The sequence below is a fragment of the Mirounga leonina genome, unplaced genomic scaffold (genome assembly GCF_011800145.1).
Source record: "Mirounga leonina isolate KUSES-001 unplaced genomic scaffold, KU_Mleo_1.0 Mir_151, whole genome shotgun sequence".
NCBI lineage: Eukaryota > Metazoa > Chordata > Mammalia > Carnivora > Phocidae > Mirounga > Mirounga leonina.
The window spans coordinates 110,948,272-110,967,292 of NW_023270377.1; the positions used below are offsets into that span (position 1 = coordinate 110,948,272).

The 19,021-nt window shown below is 40.8% G+C and overlaps 1 protein-coding gene across 3 annotated transcripts in view; it reads right to left on the reverse strand.

Moving 5' to 3' along the window:
• The window catches only part of PLEKHB2 (pleckstrin homology domain containing B2), a 77,754-nt gene that overhangs the window by 38,722 nt on the left and 20,011 nt on the right, over positions 1-19,021 (reverse strand). For all 3 annotated transcript variants that reach the window (XM_035008305.1, XM_035008304.1, XM_035008302.1), the window contains exons 2-4: positions 7,623-7,667; positions 3,687-3,839; positions 2,243-2,345 (exon numbers count right to left, since the gene is read on the reverse strand). In XM_035008305.1, coding sequence (XP_034864196.1) covers positions 2,243-2,345; positions 3,687-3,839; positions 7,623-7,659 — 293 coding nt within the window. In that variant the 5' untranslated portion in view covers positions 7,660-7,667. The remainder of the gene's footprint in view (positions 1-2,242; positions 2,346-3,686; positions 3,840-7,622; positions 7,668-19,021) is intronic.

The window sequence follows — 19,021 nt, forward strand, 5'->3', positions numbered from 1 at the left end:
CGTTACTTTTTTACCTTTCTGAGTCATTTTATTTCAAGTATGTTTCTTGTTAACAGACTATATAGTTAGACTTTGCATTTTTTACCCAATCTCAGATCTTATTCTTTTTAAGGGGAATTTAACCAGTTCACATTTACTGAGATCATAAACATCATCGGTCTAATTACTGCTAGTTCCAGATATTTTTGCCACTACTTAAACATTCCATGCAACACCTCAGTGTATAGTAGAACAGAGCAGTTAAGAACAAAGGTCTCTGTGGAGACAAAGGTTCAAATCCTGAGTCTAATCTGTTAGCTCTAAAATCTTGGGAAGTGTGGTAGGCAGAATGACATCTACATCCTAATCCTGAAAACCTGTGAATGTTATCTCACAGGGCAAAAGAGACTCTACAGCTGTAATTAAGGTTAAGGACTTTGAGATGGGGAGATTACCCTGGATTATCCAGGTTGGCCCAAACTATTCATTAAGTGCTTAAAAGCATATAACCTTCCCCACCTGCAGAGAACCAAAGAGATGACCGTAAGAAAAGGGCATGGCCCAGAAGCCAAGAAACCAGGAAGCCTTTAGAAACTTAAAAGACAAGCAGACTCTCCCCTAGAGCCTGCCAATACTATAAGACCCAGTGTTGGACTCCTGACCTTCAGAAATGCAATCATAAATTTGTACTGCTTGAAGCCACTAAGCTCAGGGTAATTTATTATAGGAGCATTAAAAAAGTGATATAGGGTGGTGCCTGGGTGGCTCAGTTGGTTAAGCATCTGCCTTCGACTCAGGTCATGATCCCAGGGTCCCCTGGGATCAAGCCCCGTGTCAGGCTCCCTGCTCAGCAGGCAGGAAGGCTGCTTCTCCCTCACCCTCTGCCGCTCCACCTACTTGTGCTCTTTCTCTCCTTCTCTCTGTCAAATAAATAAAATGTTTAAAAAAAGAAAAGAAAAGAAAAAAAGTGATATAGGAAGTTACTAGTTTCTTATAACAAAAACAGCACTTACCTTATAAGATATGGTAAGGATTAAATAACATATATAAAGCAGTTAGCATAGTGCCCAGTGCCAAGTAAGTGTTCAATATACATGTTTAAATTGTTGAGTAGTAATACTGTAAGTCCAGTTTATTAAAAAGTAGCAAACTGGCTTTACGTGTGGTCATTTCTCCATCAGTCTATAGGAAAGCTATATTTCTTCCAAAAAGTATCATTTAAGATTCACTGATATGAATCATAAGAGTGTAAAAAAGCAGCTATATATGGGATTTAAAATTAATTCTGTGAGTTTAGCATGGAATAAATGTTTATATTTAAAATGAACATATATGTGAAATGCAGAGCAAGCACTCGACAAACTGGTCTGGATTGTACGAAAATAGTCACCTACATATAAATATTTTAATATAAATGAATATTACAATAATATGTTAGTGAATTCTTACAATGTCCAGACTTAACTCATAAGAGTGGTACAGAGTGGCCAGGAAAAAAAAAAAATTCTTCCCCCCAAATTCTTTTTTTTTTTTCGTTTTTGAGAGAAAGAGAGAGTGCATGTGCTTGTGCTTGGGCAGAGAGAGAGGCAGAGAGAGAGAGAATCTTAAGCAGGCTCCACACCCAACGTGGAGCCCAATGCAGGGCTCGATCTCATGACCCTGAGATCATGACCTGAGCTGAAATCAAGAGTCTGATGCTTAACCGACAGAGCCACCTAGGCACCCCCTCACCCCCAAATTGTATTTAATCAGTGTTTTCAAGATTCTGATCCAATTTCACTGCCAATGTTAACAGGCTGAGAACTGATAAAGCTGGGTTTTCTTTCTTGCGGCTCTACATCTCTTCTTCAGAGATGGCAGATGGAGCAAGAACCACCAAAGGAAGGAACAGACTGTGTAATAGAGATGTCAGTGCTTTTTTAAAAGATATTTACATAAAAAGAACAAGATTTAAGAACCCATTCAACTATGCCCATTACCCAATGTACATCTAGTAATGAAAAAGTACAAAGTGGCTACATACTAATACTTTGTCATTCCCGCTATAATGGGATCTTGCCTGCACAGCTCTGGAGAAGCAGAAACTAGGACGAGAGTTATTAGGCTTGGAATAAGGCCCTGTTACATTTGTTTCACACATCCTCTGAGTCACTTATTCTGCTGCCTGAAGGAAAACGCCATTCTCATTCTACTCCCTTCCTGATAACTGGAAATTAAAACACAACACTTTTTAAATTAAAACACATAAAAACCCAAAACTTACAAACAATCATCTGTGCTTTCTGCACAAAGACTGATAATTTTCCCATCTCGGCAAACAATCTGCAGCATACAGTCTTTTGGCTTCCCATCTGGAGGCTGAATATCTGTGAAAAGTAAGTAGAATAAGGCAATATTTATATAGTTCTTTTTAAAGGCTTTATTCTTACCTAACAGCTTAGATAAGCAAAGGACGAATATTTCAGAACGTTCCAATAATAAAACATCTTTGTCCTGCTCTACAGAACCAAGCACATGAATTACAACTCTGTTCCAATTAAACTTTCTGCAGGAGGGGCGCCTGGGTGGCTCAGTCAGTTAAGCATCTGCCTTCAGCCTGGGTCATGTTCTCAGGGTCCTGGGATGGAACCCCACATCAGCCTCCCTGCTCAGCAGGGCGTCTGCTTCTCCCTCTCCCCCTCCTCCCACTCATGCACTATCTCCCTCCCTCTCTCAAATAAATAAAATCTTTAAATAAATAAATAAATAAACAAACAAACTTCCTCCAGGAAGAACAAGCAGGCCTCTTCTAGAGGGCAATCCATAAACAGAGATGTACAGAACAGCCCAGATATTAGAAGAATAAGCCCCAAACAATGAAAAGTGTTAATGAGCATCAGATAACAGAATACTTATTGTTTTTATTCACAGGAAATACTAAACTGGACCACTGCTTTAAAAGTGAAAATCATACTTTAAAGTAGTTCTGTGTACCAAGAAATAAGGTCTGTGATATTTGAGCCTGGTTTAGGTAGATATTTCAACAGCTAGTCATCCATGGACACTTGTGTTTCAAGAACTAACATGCAGGGGGGCAAGATGTTACAACAACAATGGTTACTACAAGCATATAGGCCATTTGTAACTCTTTAATTCAAAAACTATTTATAGGAGCAGGATGTTTCAAACATCAATGTTTACTAAAACAGACTCTATTCCAAATAGAAACAGAGCTAATAAGCAGGGAAGTCTACATATGCCCTTAATAAGAAATAGAAAAGTCTATACTTATTAAAAATTTATTCCTTTAAAATGAATATAAAGAATAACTCAGGAAACCAAGGCATCATGGATTTTTAAGTAACTGACTGATGGTGTTATCAATGAGATGCCTGTTTCTGAGCAACAAAACCTATACACTACCTAGGGTGGTTCCATCTTTCTTGGGGATCCCAGCACTCTGGTTATTCTCCACCACTTTCTCCATGACAGAGCAAGGAATGTGGACTGCTGGGTCTGATTCAGATGAGAAAATTAATCTGCCCCAATCATATGATTCATGATCCAAGTGTCTGGGTGCCCACTGTGTTTACCTCCCTTGTTTGATGAAAGATGAAACCCTTCTTTGGTCTGTCAATGAAAGCAAAATGAGTAAGGAAAATGATTCAACTCCCACCAAGAATGGGGAAGGGTAGAGGACAGAAGCTGGCCACAACTGACTCACTTACCCCGACACTCGTGCCCGGTGCGGATATTGATGCAGTCCACTGGCATATGGACCTTATCCTCGACACTCTGCCGAGTTTGGTCATCATAATAGATCAGGTGACCATCTGACCACAGGTCAAACCAATTCTTCTTCCAACGCTTCAAAATAGTACCTGAAAAAAATGGAAAGGTTGGCTTTGAGCCAAAAAAAGCAAGGACTTTATCCTCTAGCTCACAGGTAACTGAAACGAAGGAAACTTTTCTCTGGCCCCATAAGTACACACGCATACAGTTGCCCAGAGCACTACATCAAAATGGAGATGAAATCAAACTCCAATGGCACAAACACCCATGCTGTACATGCACCTTACACTAAAGATACTAAGAATGCTGCCAACTTAATAGTCCAAATTTTTTTTTTAAAGTTCAATAAAACCTTGATTTTGATAACAAGTGTTGGTGAGGATGTAGAGGAAAAAAGAACCATCATGTTGGTGGGAATGTAAACTGGTACAGCCACTGTGGAAAACAGTATGGATGCTCCCAAAAAAATTAAAAACAGAAATACCATATGGTCCAATAATTCTACTACTATTTACCCAAAGACAACAAAAACACTAATTCAAAAATATATAGGCACCATGTTTATTGCAGCATTATTTACAATAGCCAAGATATGGAAGCAACCTAAGTTGCTAAGTGTCCATCAATAGACAGATGGATAAGGAAGATGTGATAGTTATATACAATGAAATATTATGCAGTCATAAAAAAGGATGAGACTGTGCCATTTGTGATGACATGGATGGACTGAGAAAGACAAATACCATATTATTCCACTCAATGTGGAATCTAAAAAAAAAAAAACAAATGAATAAACAAACATTAAAAGCAGAAACGACACATAAATACAGAGAACAAACTGATGGTTGCCAGATGGGAAAGGGCTGGGAGGATGGGCAAAACAGAGGAAGGGCAGTGGGAGATAGAGGCTTCCAGTTATGAAATGAGTTAAGTCATGGGAATAAAAGGCACTGCATGAAGAATACAGTCAATGATATTGTAACAGTGATGTATGGAAACAGATGGTAGCTACGCCTGTGGTGAGCATAGCATAACAAGAGTTACACACCTGAAACTAATGTAACATTACGTCAACTATACTCAAATTTTTAAAAACCAAAAAAACCCCCAAAATCCTTCATTTTAAGCTAATAAAACATCTAATATTTAATTTTCCATGTAGTATATCTACACTCTCCCAGGAGTATTTAACTTTGCTAAATTGATCAGAGAACATTGGACTGTGAAGTCTCTATATACAAAAAACAATAATACATTCCTCTTTTAAAAAAACATGCTTTGTTTTGTTTTTCTCGAAGAGCTTTCACATATATTCTTCTCTAACATTCACCATCCCTTAAAGCCCATGGTGTGGGAGGGTCTCCCTGCTTCAGACAGACACAGAAGCAGGTTCGGACACTGGGTGTACCCACAGCCAGGACACTGACTCCCATCCTGTGTGCATCTGTCCTGCTACCTCATACGTCCCTATCAGTTTAGGGAATTCATCCTAACATTTGTAATCTTGGAGTAGGCACTTAACTTTATGAAACTCAAATTTCCCTATTAGCCAAAAAGGAAAACTAAAAGGCCAAGTCAGTCACCCCTGCTCCTTCCTCACACCCAGACACTACCTACTACATCCTTTGTTCCTGTAGATCCCACCCTTCTTGGCCATCGTGCACAAATTCCATTCCATGTACCTCTCCTTATGCTCCCATAGCCATTACTGGTGTGAACTAAATATGCATCGTATCAGCTCTCCAAATTTCTTTTACCACTATCAGGCACCCTCCTTGCTAAGAAGGGCATCCACAGCAGTGTCCCAAACTGATAAATAAGTGACATCAGCATCCACTTGATTGGCAGCCCCTGAGCTGTACAGAAACTACCAAATAGAGCCACCCAGACACATAGGTGAACCGGATTAGGGAGTTCTACCCAAGTATCTCACCTGCCACCAAAGCCCTGACTGCAGATTCCCAAATTAGGCTGTCCTCCATAGTCCTAAAGGTCTGTGTGGCAATAGCAATAAAAGGAATCCTCCAGACTGCTTTGCATACATGTAACCATCTGTGTACCTCTGCTACCCAGTGAATATAATACAAGTCACCTCATCTTATTTTATTAGGATTGATAGTTCTGATTTTTGCAAAGGAAAATGGAATAAGTCTTCTGAATATACACTTCAAGACTGCCATGGACCAGGACACTAGAAAAGTCTGTACAACTTATTTAAAAGACATCTATTTTGTGTACGTCATTATGCTAGGCATTGACTGGGAGAGGGGACAAAAAGTCAAAATGGTCACTGTTCACTTATGTTGACAGAACATTTACACTGAGTCATGGTGAAGAAAGGAAAGCTTGTCCTCAAACAAGGACGCAGCAAAGCCTAAAGAGAAAACCAGAGGATATCCACAGGACCAGGAAAGGAAGGTACATCCTCTAGGTCCAAACAAGGCTCTCCACATCCCCTGACAATTTAGGGAAGGATGGGATCACAAAACCCAAAACAAAGAAACTTACACAAAGACTGGGGCTAGGCTCCAATATGCCAGGACTTTCTTTTTAAAGCAACATTGCTCTATCTATTCTTAGAATATAGAACTGTCACAGACCTTGAAAGGACACCTGGTTCAGCTCGAGGTCTGGGAATGTAGAACTAGTGACAGGACAAATAAGCTGAAGGCTTGTGTCCTGGTAGAAAGTGTGTCAATGCCGAAATGACACAGTCCTGAATCTGAATACAGGTTTGCCACCCACAGTGTTAAGTTACCTAATATCACTAAAACTCAATTTCTTCAACTAGAAACCAGGATAATGCCACCTACCTCACAGAGCTGCTGTGGTAAGTACATAATATATGTAAAATCTATGTAACAAGGTCACAAACAACCTTCATAAATAATAGTTTTTATAAACCATCTAAGGTATGCAGTCCATTCTTCACTGCTAGTCTCAATTTTAGCTAAGTTCTGAAGGTAACCCCCCAACAGAAATTTGTATCTGAATAATAAACAGTATAAACTATAGCTCAGTTTTTTGCTAGTCATAAATGATATAGTAGTCACTTTTCCCTTAACTCTGCTCTTTATAGAGGGACAGCAGAATAATCTGTTTACTTTTTCTCTAATGAACAGAGTTGGTTATTCCTGCTTTAGAACACACCATGAATCTGGGGGCCTGGGTGGCTCAGTCGGTTAAGCGTCTGCCTTTGGCCCAGGTCATGATCCCAGGATCCTGGGATTGAGTCCTGCATCGGGCTCCCTGCTCAGCAGGGAGTCTGTTTCTCCCTCTCCCTATGCCCATCCCCACTGCTCATGCGTTCTCTCTCTCTCTCATGCTCACACACTCTCTCTCTCTCTGCCTCTCTCAAATAAATAAAATCTTAAAAAAAAAAAAAAAAAACTGATTCTCTTCTGCAGAGTCCTTTTGGAGATCCAAAAGATTAGTTTTAGATAAACTCATTCCTTCAAGTCAAATCTTCATCTCTATAAATTAAAGTCTCCAGTGTTTTAGAATCTTAGTCACTATTCAATCCCCAAATAAAACAGGTATTTCCCACAAAGACAGCAGTACCTCCATGCTAATATATCAGAGTTCAGCTTGGTTAGATTCAAGCAGGGACTCAGGTCAGCCATGAGTACATGGGCCCCTAGATAACTTTAGGATGGGGCTGACTGCCAAGGAAATAGCAACCAAGAAGGAACTCTGGTGAGCAGAAACACAGTTCACAGAGCTCTAAAAATTTCCCAGAGGAAATCCAGAGCAAGCACATTAATAAGACTTTGACATTTATTTTTAAATGTGATCTGTTTCAGCAATAGAAATAAACATGTACCCTAAGGCAACACTAAACCCAGTCCAACAGGCTCATGTTCTGTACTTACTCTGTCGCAGCAACCATCCACTCTTCACAAACGCCATTTTTCCACCTGTAAAAGAAACAGCCAGGTTCAAAGTTATACCCTGAAAAGAGAATGGCCCATACAAGCTGTTTTTCACTCACAACAGTTCTGACACCAAACATGTGGGGTCTTTCCACATTAACAACGAATTCTCCAAATCTCAGGACAACAACTAGATGTCTACTGATTCAACTCGATTCTGACCTGGAATGAGCATCAGTTAAGGGTTCAGTTCCACAAGAGTGCTCCCACTTCAGAAAACAAGTTCTGAGCCTCCAATATTTCTGACCTACAAATTGGGGGTTCCCATAACCTCTCCTCAAATTTGATAATTTTGCCAGAATGGCTCACAGAACTCAAGAAAGCATTTTACTTACCATGTCCTATTTCTTATAAAGCATACAACTCAGGAAAAGCCAGATGGAAGAGATGCACAGAGCAACGTAAGTCTTTCATGCTTTCTCTAGGCACACCGCCCCCTCCTAGCACCTCTGTGTGATCATTAACCCAGAAGCTCTTAAAACCCTGGCTTTAGGGGTTTTAAGGAAGTGACATTAGGTGGGTGTGATTGATTATCACATTACTGACCACTGGTGACTGAACTTAATCCCCAGCCTCTTCCCATCCCTGCAGGTCCAGGGATGGGGCTGAAAGTTCTAACCTTCTAATCACAAGGCTGATTTCCCTGGCAATCAGCCCCATCCTAAAGTTATCTAGGGGCCCAACAAAAGTCACCTCATCAGCATAAACAGATATGGTTGAAAGGGGCTCATTATGAATAAGAAGATACTCTTGGCACCTCTACCTCAGGAAATTCCAAAGATTTTAGTTCACATAGTTCTTACATCACAAAAATCACAGCCATCTGGTCTAACTCTCCATCCTGATCTCTGTGTCAGCTGAGGAAGGCAATAAAGCCATTTTACCTCACTGGCCATCTGGCATTTACTTAATACCTCCTCAGTAGGGCCAACACAACCCCTCTCCCCACCTCCCCCCACCTCCCACTCTAGGCTTTGGGCTCAACACTCTGCCCACCTTACTAAATCTAACACCACTCAACAGACATAAAGCATCCCAGGAACACTAAGATTTAGCTCTGTCAAGGATTTGTGGCTTCTCCTAATATGACCAGCATCCTGGGGCTCTGGGGTCCACTGCCTCAGCTTTATACCTGGTGTGCCCAGTAGCATTCACACAGCCCAGTCATATGTGCACTGGTGTCAACAGGCCAAGTGGCCAGTCAGAGCAGAATACCGAAGTCAAGAAAGAGTGTGATAAATTTAACTCCATAAAAATAAAAATCTGAGTGGCAAAAAAAGTCAAGAAAACAAAATACTAAGAAAAACATTTACAACAATGTTTTTGGCAACAATGAGCTAATTTCCTTCAAGTACAAAGCTCACATATAACAAAAATGACAATCATCTGGCAGTTCACAAGAAAACAAACATTAATAGGCAATAAATTTGTTAAGATATTCAATTTCTCTCTCAATTCAACACACAAAATTCAAAACACAAGTTAACAATATTACCTATCAGATGGGCACAAATGAAAAAAAACTATGATACCCAGAAAGGAGTAAGCATGATGGCAGGAATGAAAACTGTTGCAAACTTCTGGGAGAAGGATTTGACATCTATCAAAATTTTAAATGTTCATAAACTCTGACCCAGAGATTTCACCATTACTAGGATTATACCTCATTGATACACGTGCAGAGGTCTACCAACAAATCTGTATATTTATGGCAATGTTGCTTATACTGCAAAACACTAGCTCCAACCAAAGTGATCCACATCAGAAGATGGCTCAAAGGGTACCTCCACACATGACATATCATTATGCAGATATGAAAAAGGAGGTAGAACAGTGTGTGCTGATACCTGCACAATTGTTTTGGGGAAGGAATCAAAGAAACTCTTAACCACATGTACCTTTGAGGAGAGAAAGAAGGCAATGCTGTGTATGTATCAGAAAAGAAAGTGACTAGGGGCGCCTCGGTGGCACAGTCGGTTGAGCATCCAACCCTTGGTTTCGGCTCAGGGAGTGAGCTCAGGGTTGTGAGATGGAGCCCCACATCAGACTCCACACTCAGTGAGGAGTCTGCTTGTCTGCTTGATACTCTCTCTCCCTCTCTCTCTGCCCCACCACCCACCCTTCACACACAAAAATGCTCTCTAAAATAAATAAATCTTTCAGAAAAAAAGTGCCTATTCAGTCCTATTATACCTTTCTTTCTATTAATACTTAAAATTTTTAACAACTTGCATGTATTATATTTTTTCTTTAATCAACAGATTTTAGGGGCCCCTGGCTGCCTCAGTTGGTAAAACATGTAATACTTGACCTCGGGGTTGTGAGTTCGAGCCCCATGTTGGAAACAGAGATTACGTTTTTTTGAGGGGGGGCATAGAGATTACTTTTTTTTTAATTAAAAAAAAATAAGGGCACCTGGGTGGCTCAGTCAATTAAGCATCTGACTTCGGCTAAGGTGATTTTGGGATCCTGGAATCAAGGCCCAAGTCAGGCTCCCAACTCAGTGGGATTTCTGGTTGTCCCTCTCCCTTTGACTCTGCCCCTCCCCCTACTTGTGCTCTCTGTGTCTCTCAGATAGGTAAATAAAATCTTTAAAAAAAACAGATCTTACTTGGAGATTTTATGGGAACCATTTTTCTTTTCTACTTTAGCATTTTTAGGTACTCTCTTTAACAGTTGGATGGTCAGCAAAAAGGAGGAAAAGCCCAAGTGGGCACCTGAAAAGAACAAATCAGCCCCCCCAACCTTTAATTTTTCCCATGTCTAAGTATGACTAAATTCTCACCATTCTCCAAACCTTTACAAAAAGAGCTACACAAGCTTGGTTTATCCTATACTCCAGCATCTCCAAAATCTCATACTCAAGGTTCTTAATGTCCTTGTGATTTCTGCCAATTCATGCTGTCTGCCCTCTCTACGAAAGTTAGAAAGTTTTTCATCTTTCCCCATTTTTCTCCCACACACTCAGGTAAACTAGAAACAGAAATGCAGTCTCTCCCATTTATCCCACTGGACATGCATGCTGCTCACTGCTGACTAGAGGGGACTAGCCCAAGTGCTGCTGACTAGATGGCTAACAGCACCTATCACTGACCAGGAAACCCACTCTAATCCAAAGCTCTCTGTTAGGCAAAATGACAGTTTATTATTTAAACTGGGTTGAACTGGTTTGCTAAACTCGCAGGAAAAAAAAGGAAAAACAAAAACAAAAAAAACATGCAGCCAAAAACCATCATTTACTTCCAAACAGATACCATCATATCTTCATCCAACAAATATTGAGTGCTAATATGTGCCCAACCTTGTAGTAGGCACTAAGGACACAGCAGTGACCAAGCTAAAGTCCCTGTTTTCATGTAGCTTACACTGTAGGAAAGCAATTGGTTAAACTTATAAATTAAAAAGACAGGTGGGGAGGAGCAAGATGGCAGAGGAGTAAGAGACCTAAATTTCGTCTGTTCCCAGGAATTCAGCTAGATAGTTATGAAACCATTCTGAACACCTCAAACTTGACAGCAGATCAAAGAAAAGAAGAGCAACAATTCTATGAACAGAAAAGGGACCACTTTCTGGAAGGCAGGACGTGCAAAGAAGGCAATATTCAGGAAGATAGATGGCCAGGGGAGGGGGCCTCCATCAGCTGCTATGGGCAAGTGATACAGCCGCGGAGCACAAAATCAAAACTTTTAGAAGTCGGCTCCGCTGAGGGACTTCGCTCCGGTGGCTAAGCATGGGGTGGGAACCTCGCTGGGACAGTGTGCTCTCAGGCCCTCGGGATCACAGAAAGACCAGGGGAGCCGGAGAGTGGCAGAGCTCCCAGGTATCAGAGCAGGGAAGCCAGCTGCAGAATCGGGGAGACTCCCCTTCCTGCCCCAGGAGAAGCAGCACGGGAGCGCACCGCAGGGATCTGCTGGGTTTGGAGACTCCACATGGGGTCCGGTGGCAGAGATAGAAACCCTTGGTCACAGGCCAGGTGAGCACGGACTGCAGCCGGAGGCCGGAGAGATGGGAGAGATTGACTGCTTTTCTCTGGGGGCTCAATGAGGAGTCACCTGAGTTCTTGGCTCCTCCAGAGCGGAGACTGGGAGGCTGCCATTTCACTCTGTCCTCCAAGGCTGTAAAGAAAGCTTTTAGGGAACAAAAGCTCCCAAGAGCAAATCCAAGATTACTTAGCCCCGACCAGGCAAGGGAGGGGCAATTCCGCCTCTGGCAAAGACATTTAAGAACCACTGCAACAGGACCCTCCCCTAGAAGATCAGCAAGAACTTCCGGCCAAAAGCAAGTTTACCGATCAATGAGAACTGCAAAACTCCAAGCACTAGGGGAATACTACACATAGAATTCATGGCTTTTTTCCCATGATTCTTTAGTCTTTCAACGTTAATTTTTTTTTTAATTTTTTTTAATTTTTTTTATTTATTTGCGAGAGAGAGAATGAGAGACAGAGAGCATGAGAGGGGAGTGGGTCAGAGGGAGAAGCAGACTCCCTGCTGAGCAGGGAGCCTGATGTGGGACTCGATCCCGGGACTCCAGGATCATGACCTGAGCCGAAGGCAGTCGCTTAACCAACTGAGCCACCCAGGCGCCCTCAAAGTTAATTTTTAAAATTTTCTTTTTTCTTTTCTATTCTTTTTTGAATTTTTCTACTTTCCTTTTTCAACCAACATCTTACATTATCAATTCATTTTAAAATCTTCTTTAATTTGCATTTTTAGTCATATTCTATCCCTTCATTGTATTTAACCTTATTTTTGTGTGTGTGTATATATATGTGTATATATATATACATAAATACACATACACATTTTTCTTTCTTCAAAATTTTGGGATAGAGTTTCTTCCAAGAGACCAAAATATACCCTAAATCTAGTATATGGCTTGGTTCTAGTCTCCTGCCTGATCACATTCTATCCTTTTTTCTTTTTTTAAATTTTTTTTCTATATTTTCTCAACCAACTTATCAATTCCGTTTTTAAAATCTTTTTTGATTTTCATCTTTACAGTCATATTCTATCCCTTCATCATATTTACCCTTATTTTTGTATATATACATGAGTTTTTCTTTCTTTAAATTTTTGGAGGCAGTTTCTTCTAACAGGACAAAATACACCCAAAATCTAGTGTGTGGCTCTGTTCTAGTCACCAGCCTGATCATATTTTTTTTTTCCTTTCTTCCCCGCCCCCCACCCCTCTGGTTTTTGGGTCTCTTCTGATTTATTTAGTGTATATTTTTCTGGGGTCGTTGTTACACTTCTGGCAATTTGTTCTCTCACTTATCTATTCTCTAGACAAATTGACAAGACAGAAAAACTCACCTCAAAAAAAAAGAAAAAGAGGCAGTACTGACTGCCAGGGACCTAATCAATACTGACATTAGTAACATGTCAGAACTACAGTTCAGAATGACGATTATAAAGATACTAGCTGCACTTGAAAAAAGCATAGAAAACACTAGAGAATCCCTTTCTGGAGAAACAAAAGAACTAAAATCTAACCAAGTCGAAATCAAAAAGGCTATTAATGAGGTGCAATGAAAAATGGAAGCTCTAACTGCTAGGATAAGTGAGGCAAAAGAGAGAATTAGGGATATACAACACCAAATGATGGAGAATAAAGAAGCTGAGAGAGAGAGAGAGAAACAACTACTGGATCACCAGGGGAGAAATCAACAGATAAGTGATACCATAAGATGAAACAATATTAGAATAACTGGAATCCCAGAAGAAGAGAAAGAGGGGCAGAAGGTATACTGGAGCAAATTATACTGGAGAACTTCCATAATGTGGGGAAGGAAACAGGCATCAAAATCGAGGAGGCACAGAGAACCCCCTCAAACTCAATAAAAATAGGTCAACACCCCAACATCTAATAGTAAAACTTACAAGTCTCAGAGACACAGAGAAAATTCTAAAAGCAACTCGGGACAAGAAGTCTGTAACCTACAACATTAGAAACATTAGATTGGCAGCAGACTTATCCACAAACCTGGCAGGCAAAGAAAGGACTGGCATGATATACAGAGCACTAAATGAGAAAAACAAGCAAGCAAGAATGCTATATCCAGCTAGGCTATCATTGAAAATAGAATGAAAGATAAAAAGCTTCCAAGACAAACAAAAAATAGAAGAATTTGTGAACACCAAACCAGCCCCACAAGAAATATGAAAGGGGTCCTCTAAGCAAAGAAACAGTCTAAAGGTAACATAAACCTGGAGGGGGGAAAGATACCAGAGGAGTAGGGGACCCTATTCGAACCGGTCCCTGGAATTGAGCTGGATATCTACCAGGCCACTCTGAACACTCACAAAATCAGCCTGAGATGTAAGAAGATAGATTTGGACCTCTACAAACAGAATATCACAGGCGGTTCGTTTCGAGGTACCAAGCGGGGAGCCGATTCCATGGACAGATATCGAATAAATGGAAGGGGGAGGGAGCCTGGCCGTGGGGATCCTACATCGCCAGTGAGCAAAAGCCTCTCGCACTGGGAACGAGGCACAGGCTCCCAGATGAGTAGCGACGGGGAAAGGACTTTAGGGCAGCCCCATGGAGGGAAACCTGGAGCAGCAGGCTGAGCCTGCAAACTGGGGGAGGCTGGTGGTTTTAGAAGCACAAAGGCAGAGACGTGCCCCAACCTGGAGGCAAGGACTGGGAGCTCTGCTGAGGGGCGCACAACCCAGGACGCTGCAGTTTATAGCAGCACAGACAGAAACAGAGATAGTGTGGCCTGGAGAGCTCACTGAAGAACAAACAGATCTCTCTGCTACGAGGCAGAGGGTTGGAAACAGTCTCTTCTGCTCTTTTGGAAGAGATGCACAAAGCCTCCAGGGAAAGGTGCCAGAGAACAAAAGCCCCAAAAAACCGGTTTCCACTGAGCCCATACCTGGCCACAGGGAGCAGGGCAACTCTGCCCGAACAGGGTTGCCTGAGTATAGTGTGGCAGGTCTCTCCCCCAGAAGACAGGCTGGGAAAACAAGAGGCCAGCAACCATAAGGTCCCTAGAAAACAGGTGCATCTTGCTTGGGTTCTGGTCAATAATTTGGACTCTATACATTCCCTCAACCACCATCAACAGAATGACTAGGAGGAGGAACCCCCAAAATATGAAAGACTCATACTGTGACTTCTGCCACAGATTTACAAACGGATACAGATATAACCAATATGTCAGAAATGGACTTCAGGGTAACAGTTATGAAGACAAGAGCTAGAATGGAGAAATCGATTAATGGCAACATAGAGTCTCTAAGCGCAGAAATGAAAGCTGAATTGGCAGAAATTAAAAATTCTATCAATGAGATCCAATCTAAGCTAGATAATCTAACAGCTAGGGTAAGTGAGGCAGAAGAACGAATTACTGACCTGGAAGACCATTTAATAAATAAAAAGGGAAAAGAGAAGGTCAGGGAAAAACAACTCATAAGCCATGAAAATAGAACCAGAAATAAGGGACACCATGAAGTGTACCAATGTCAGAGTTATTGGAATCCCTGAGGAGATGGAGAGAGAGGACTAGAAGATATATTTGAGCATTTCATAGCTGAGAACTTTCCTAATCCGAGAATGAAACAAACATTCGTGTCCTACAGGCAGAGAGGAAACTCCAAAGATCAAGAAAAACAGGCCAACACTCCAGCATGTAATAGTAAAATTTGCAAATCTCAGAACCAAGGAAACCACCTTAAGGGCAGTTAGGGAGAAGAAATTTCTTACGTACAGAGGGAGGAACATCAGAATAACGTCAGACTTATCCATAGAGACCTGGCAAGCCAGAAAGGCCTTGCAAGACATATTCAGGGTACTAAATGAGAAGGACATACAGCCAAGAATACTTGATCCGGCAAGGCTGTCATTTAGAATGGATGGAGAGATGCAGAGCTTCCAAGACCAGCAGAAACTGAAAGAATTTGAGACCACTAAACCGGCCCTGCAAGAAATATTAAGGGAGACTTCAATAAAAGGAGAAAGACCCCAAGAGGGATATAGAAATTTACAGGGACAATCTAGAGAGACAAGGTCTTCACAGGCAACATGACGACATAAATTCATATCTTTCAATAATCACTCTCAATGTGAATGGACTAAATGTTCCCATAAAAAGGAAAAGGGTTGCAGATTGGATAAAAAGACAGGACCCATCCAAATGCTGTCTAAAAGAGACTCATTTTGAACCTAAAGATGCATCCAGACTGAAAGTAAAGGGATGGAGATCCATCTTCCATGCCAACAGACCTCAGAAGAAAGCTGGGGTAGCAATTCTTATACCAAACAAATTAGATTTTAAACTAAAGACTGCAGTTAAAGACACAGAAGGACACTATGTCATTCTTAAAGGGTCTATCCAACAAGAAGATCTAACAATTGTAAATATCTACGCCCCCGGGCGCCTGGGTGACTCAGTTGGTTGAGCGACTGCCTTCGGATCAGGTCATGATCCTGGAGTCCCGGGATCGAGTCCCGCATCGGGCTCCCTGCTCAGCGAGGAGCCTGCTTCTCCCTCTGACCCTCCCCCCTCTCATGTACTCTCTCTCATTCTTGCTCTCTCAAATGAATAAATAATTCTTAAAAAAAAAACAAAAACAAACAAACAAAAAAATATCTACGCCCCCAACACGGGACCAGCCATCTACATAAGCCAACTGTTAACCAAAATCAAGAGTCATATTGATAACAATACGTTAATTGTAGGACACCTCAATACTGCAGTTTCAGCAACACACAGCTCCTCTAAGCAGAAAATCAACAAAAAAACAAGAGCTTTGAATGACACACTGGACCAGATGGACCTCATACATATATACAGAACATTCCACCCTAAAACAACAGAATACTCACTCTTCTCGAGCGCACATGGAACTTTCTCCAGAATAGACCACATACTGGGTCACAAATCAAGTCTCAACCAATACCAAAAGACTGAGATTATTCCCTGCATATACTCAGACCATAATGCTTTAAAACTGGAACTCAATGACAAGAAAAAATTTGGCAGAAATTCAAACACTTGGAAGCTAAAGACCACTCTGCTCAAGAATGTTTGGGTCAACCAGGAAATCAAAGAACTTAAACAATTCATGGAAACCAATGAGAATGAAAACATATCAATCCAATACCTATGGGATACTGCCAAGGCGGTCCTAAGGGGGAAATACATAGCCAGCCAAGCCTCACTCAAAAAAATAGAAAAATCCAGAATTCACCAACTTTACACCTTAAAGAACTAGAGAAAAGGGAACAAACGATGCCTAAGCCACGCATTAGAAAACAAATAAGGAAGACTGGAGCAGAGATCAATGAATTAGAAACCAGAAACACAGTAGATCAGTTCAACGAAACTAAAAGCGGGTTCTTTGAAAGAATTAATAAGATTGATAAACCACTGGCGAGACAGAAAAAAAAGAAAGGACCCAAATTAATGAAATTATGAATGAAACGGGAGAGATCATGACTAACACCAAGGAAGTAGAAACAATTATTAGAAATTATTATCAACAACTATATGCCAATAAACTGAGCTATCTGGATGAAATGGATGCCTTCCTGGAAACCCATAAACTGCCAAGACTTTGGAGCAGGAAGAAACTGGCCACCTGAATAGGCCAATAACCAGTAAAGAGATTGAAGCAGTGATCAAAAACCTCCCAAAAAACAAGAGCCCAGGGCCTGATGGATTCCCTGGGAAATTCTACCAAACATTCAAAGAAGAAATAATACCTATTCTCCTGAAGCTGTTTCAAAATAAAGAAACAGAAGGAAAGCTTCCAGACTAAATCTATGAAGCCAGCATTACCTTAATCCCCAAATCAGGCAAAGACCCCAACAAAAAGGAGACTTTCAGACCGATATCCCTGATGAATATGGATTCCAAAATTCTCAACAAAATCCTAGCTAATAGGATCCAACAATACATTAAAAGGATCATCCACCACGACCAAGTGGGATTTATCCCTGGGCTGCAAGGGTGGTTCAACATTCGCAAATCAATCAATGTAACAGAACACATTAATAAGAGGTGAGAGAAGAACCATATGGTGCTCTCAACTGATGCAGAAAAAAGCATTTAACAAAATACAGAATCCTTTCCTGATTAAAACTCTTCAGAGTATAGGGATAGAGGGAACATTCCTCAAGTTTATAAAATCCATCTATAAGAAACCCACAGCAAATATCCTCCTCAATGGGGAAAACCTGAGAACCTTTCCCTTAAGGTCAGGAACACGTCAAGGATGCCCACTCTGACCACTATTGTTCAACATAGTACTAGAAGTCCTAGCAACAGCAATCAGACAACAAAAAGAAATAAAAGGTATTCAGATTGGTAAAGAAGAAGTCAAAGTCTCTCTTTTCGCAGATGACATGACACTTTATGTGGACAACCTAAAAGACTTCACCCTCAAATTACTAGAACTCATACAGCAATTCACTAATGTGGCACGAAACAAAATCAATGCACAGAAATTAGTTGCTTTCTTACACGCTAACAATGCAACCATAAAAAGAGAAATTAGAGAAACGATTCCATTTACTATAACACCAAAAACCGTAAGATACCTCGGAATAAACCTAACCAAAGAGGCAAAGGATCTATACTCTAGGAACTACAGAACACTCATGAAGGAAATTGAAGAAGACACAAAAATATGGAAAAACATTCCATGCTCATGGATCAGAAGAATAAACATTGTTAAAGTGTCTATGCTACACAGACCAATTGATACCATCAATACCATCCCAATCAAAATTCCAATGACATTTTTCAAAGTGCTGGAACAAACAATCCTAAAATTTGTATGGAATCAGAAATAACCCCGAATTGCCAAGGAAATGTTGAAAAAGAAAAACAAAGCTGGGGGCATCACATTGCCTGATTTCAAGCTACGTTACAAAGCTGTGATCACCAAGACAGCATGGTACTGGCACAAAAACAGACATATAGATCAGTGGAACAGAACAAAGAGCCCAGATATGGACCCTCAACTCTATGGTCAAATAATCTTCGACAAAGCAGGAAAAAATATGCAATGGAAAAAAGACAGTCTCTTCAACAAATGGTGCTGTGAAAATTGGACAGCCACAGGCAGAAGAATGAAACTCGACCATTCTCTAACACCCTATACAAAAATAAACTCAAAATGGATGAAAGACCTCAATGTGAGACAGGAATCCATCAAAATCCTAGAGGAGAACATAGGTAGTAACTTCTTTGACATCGGCCACAGCAACGTCTTTCAAGATACATCTCCAAAGGCTAGTGAAACAAAAGCAAAAATGAACTTTTGGGACTTCATCAAGATAAAAAGCTTCTGCACAGCAAAGGAAACAGTCAACAAAACAAAGAG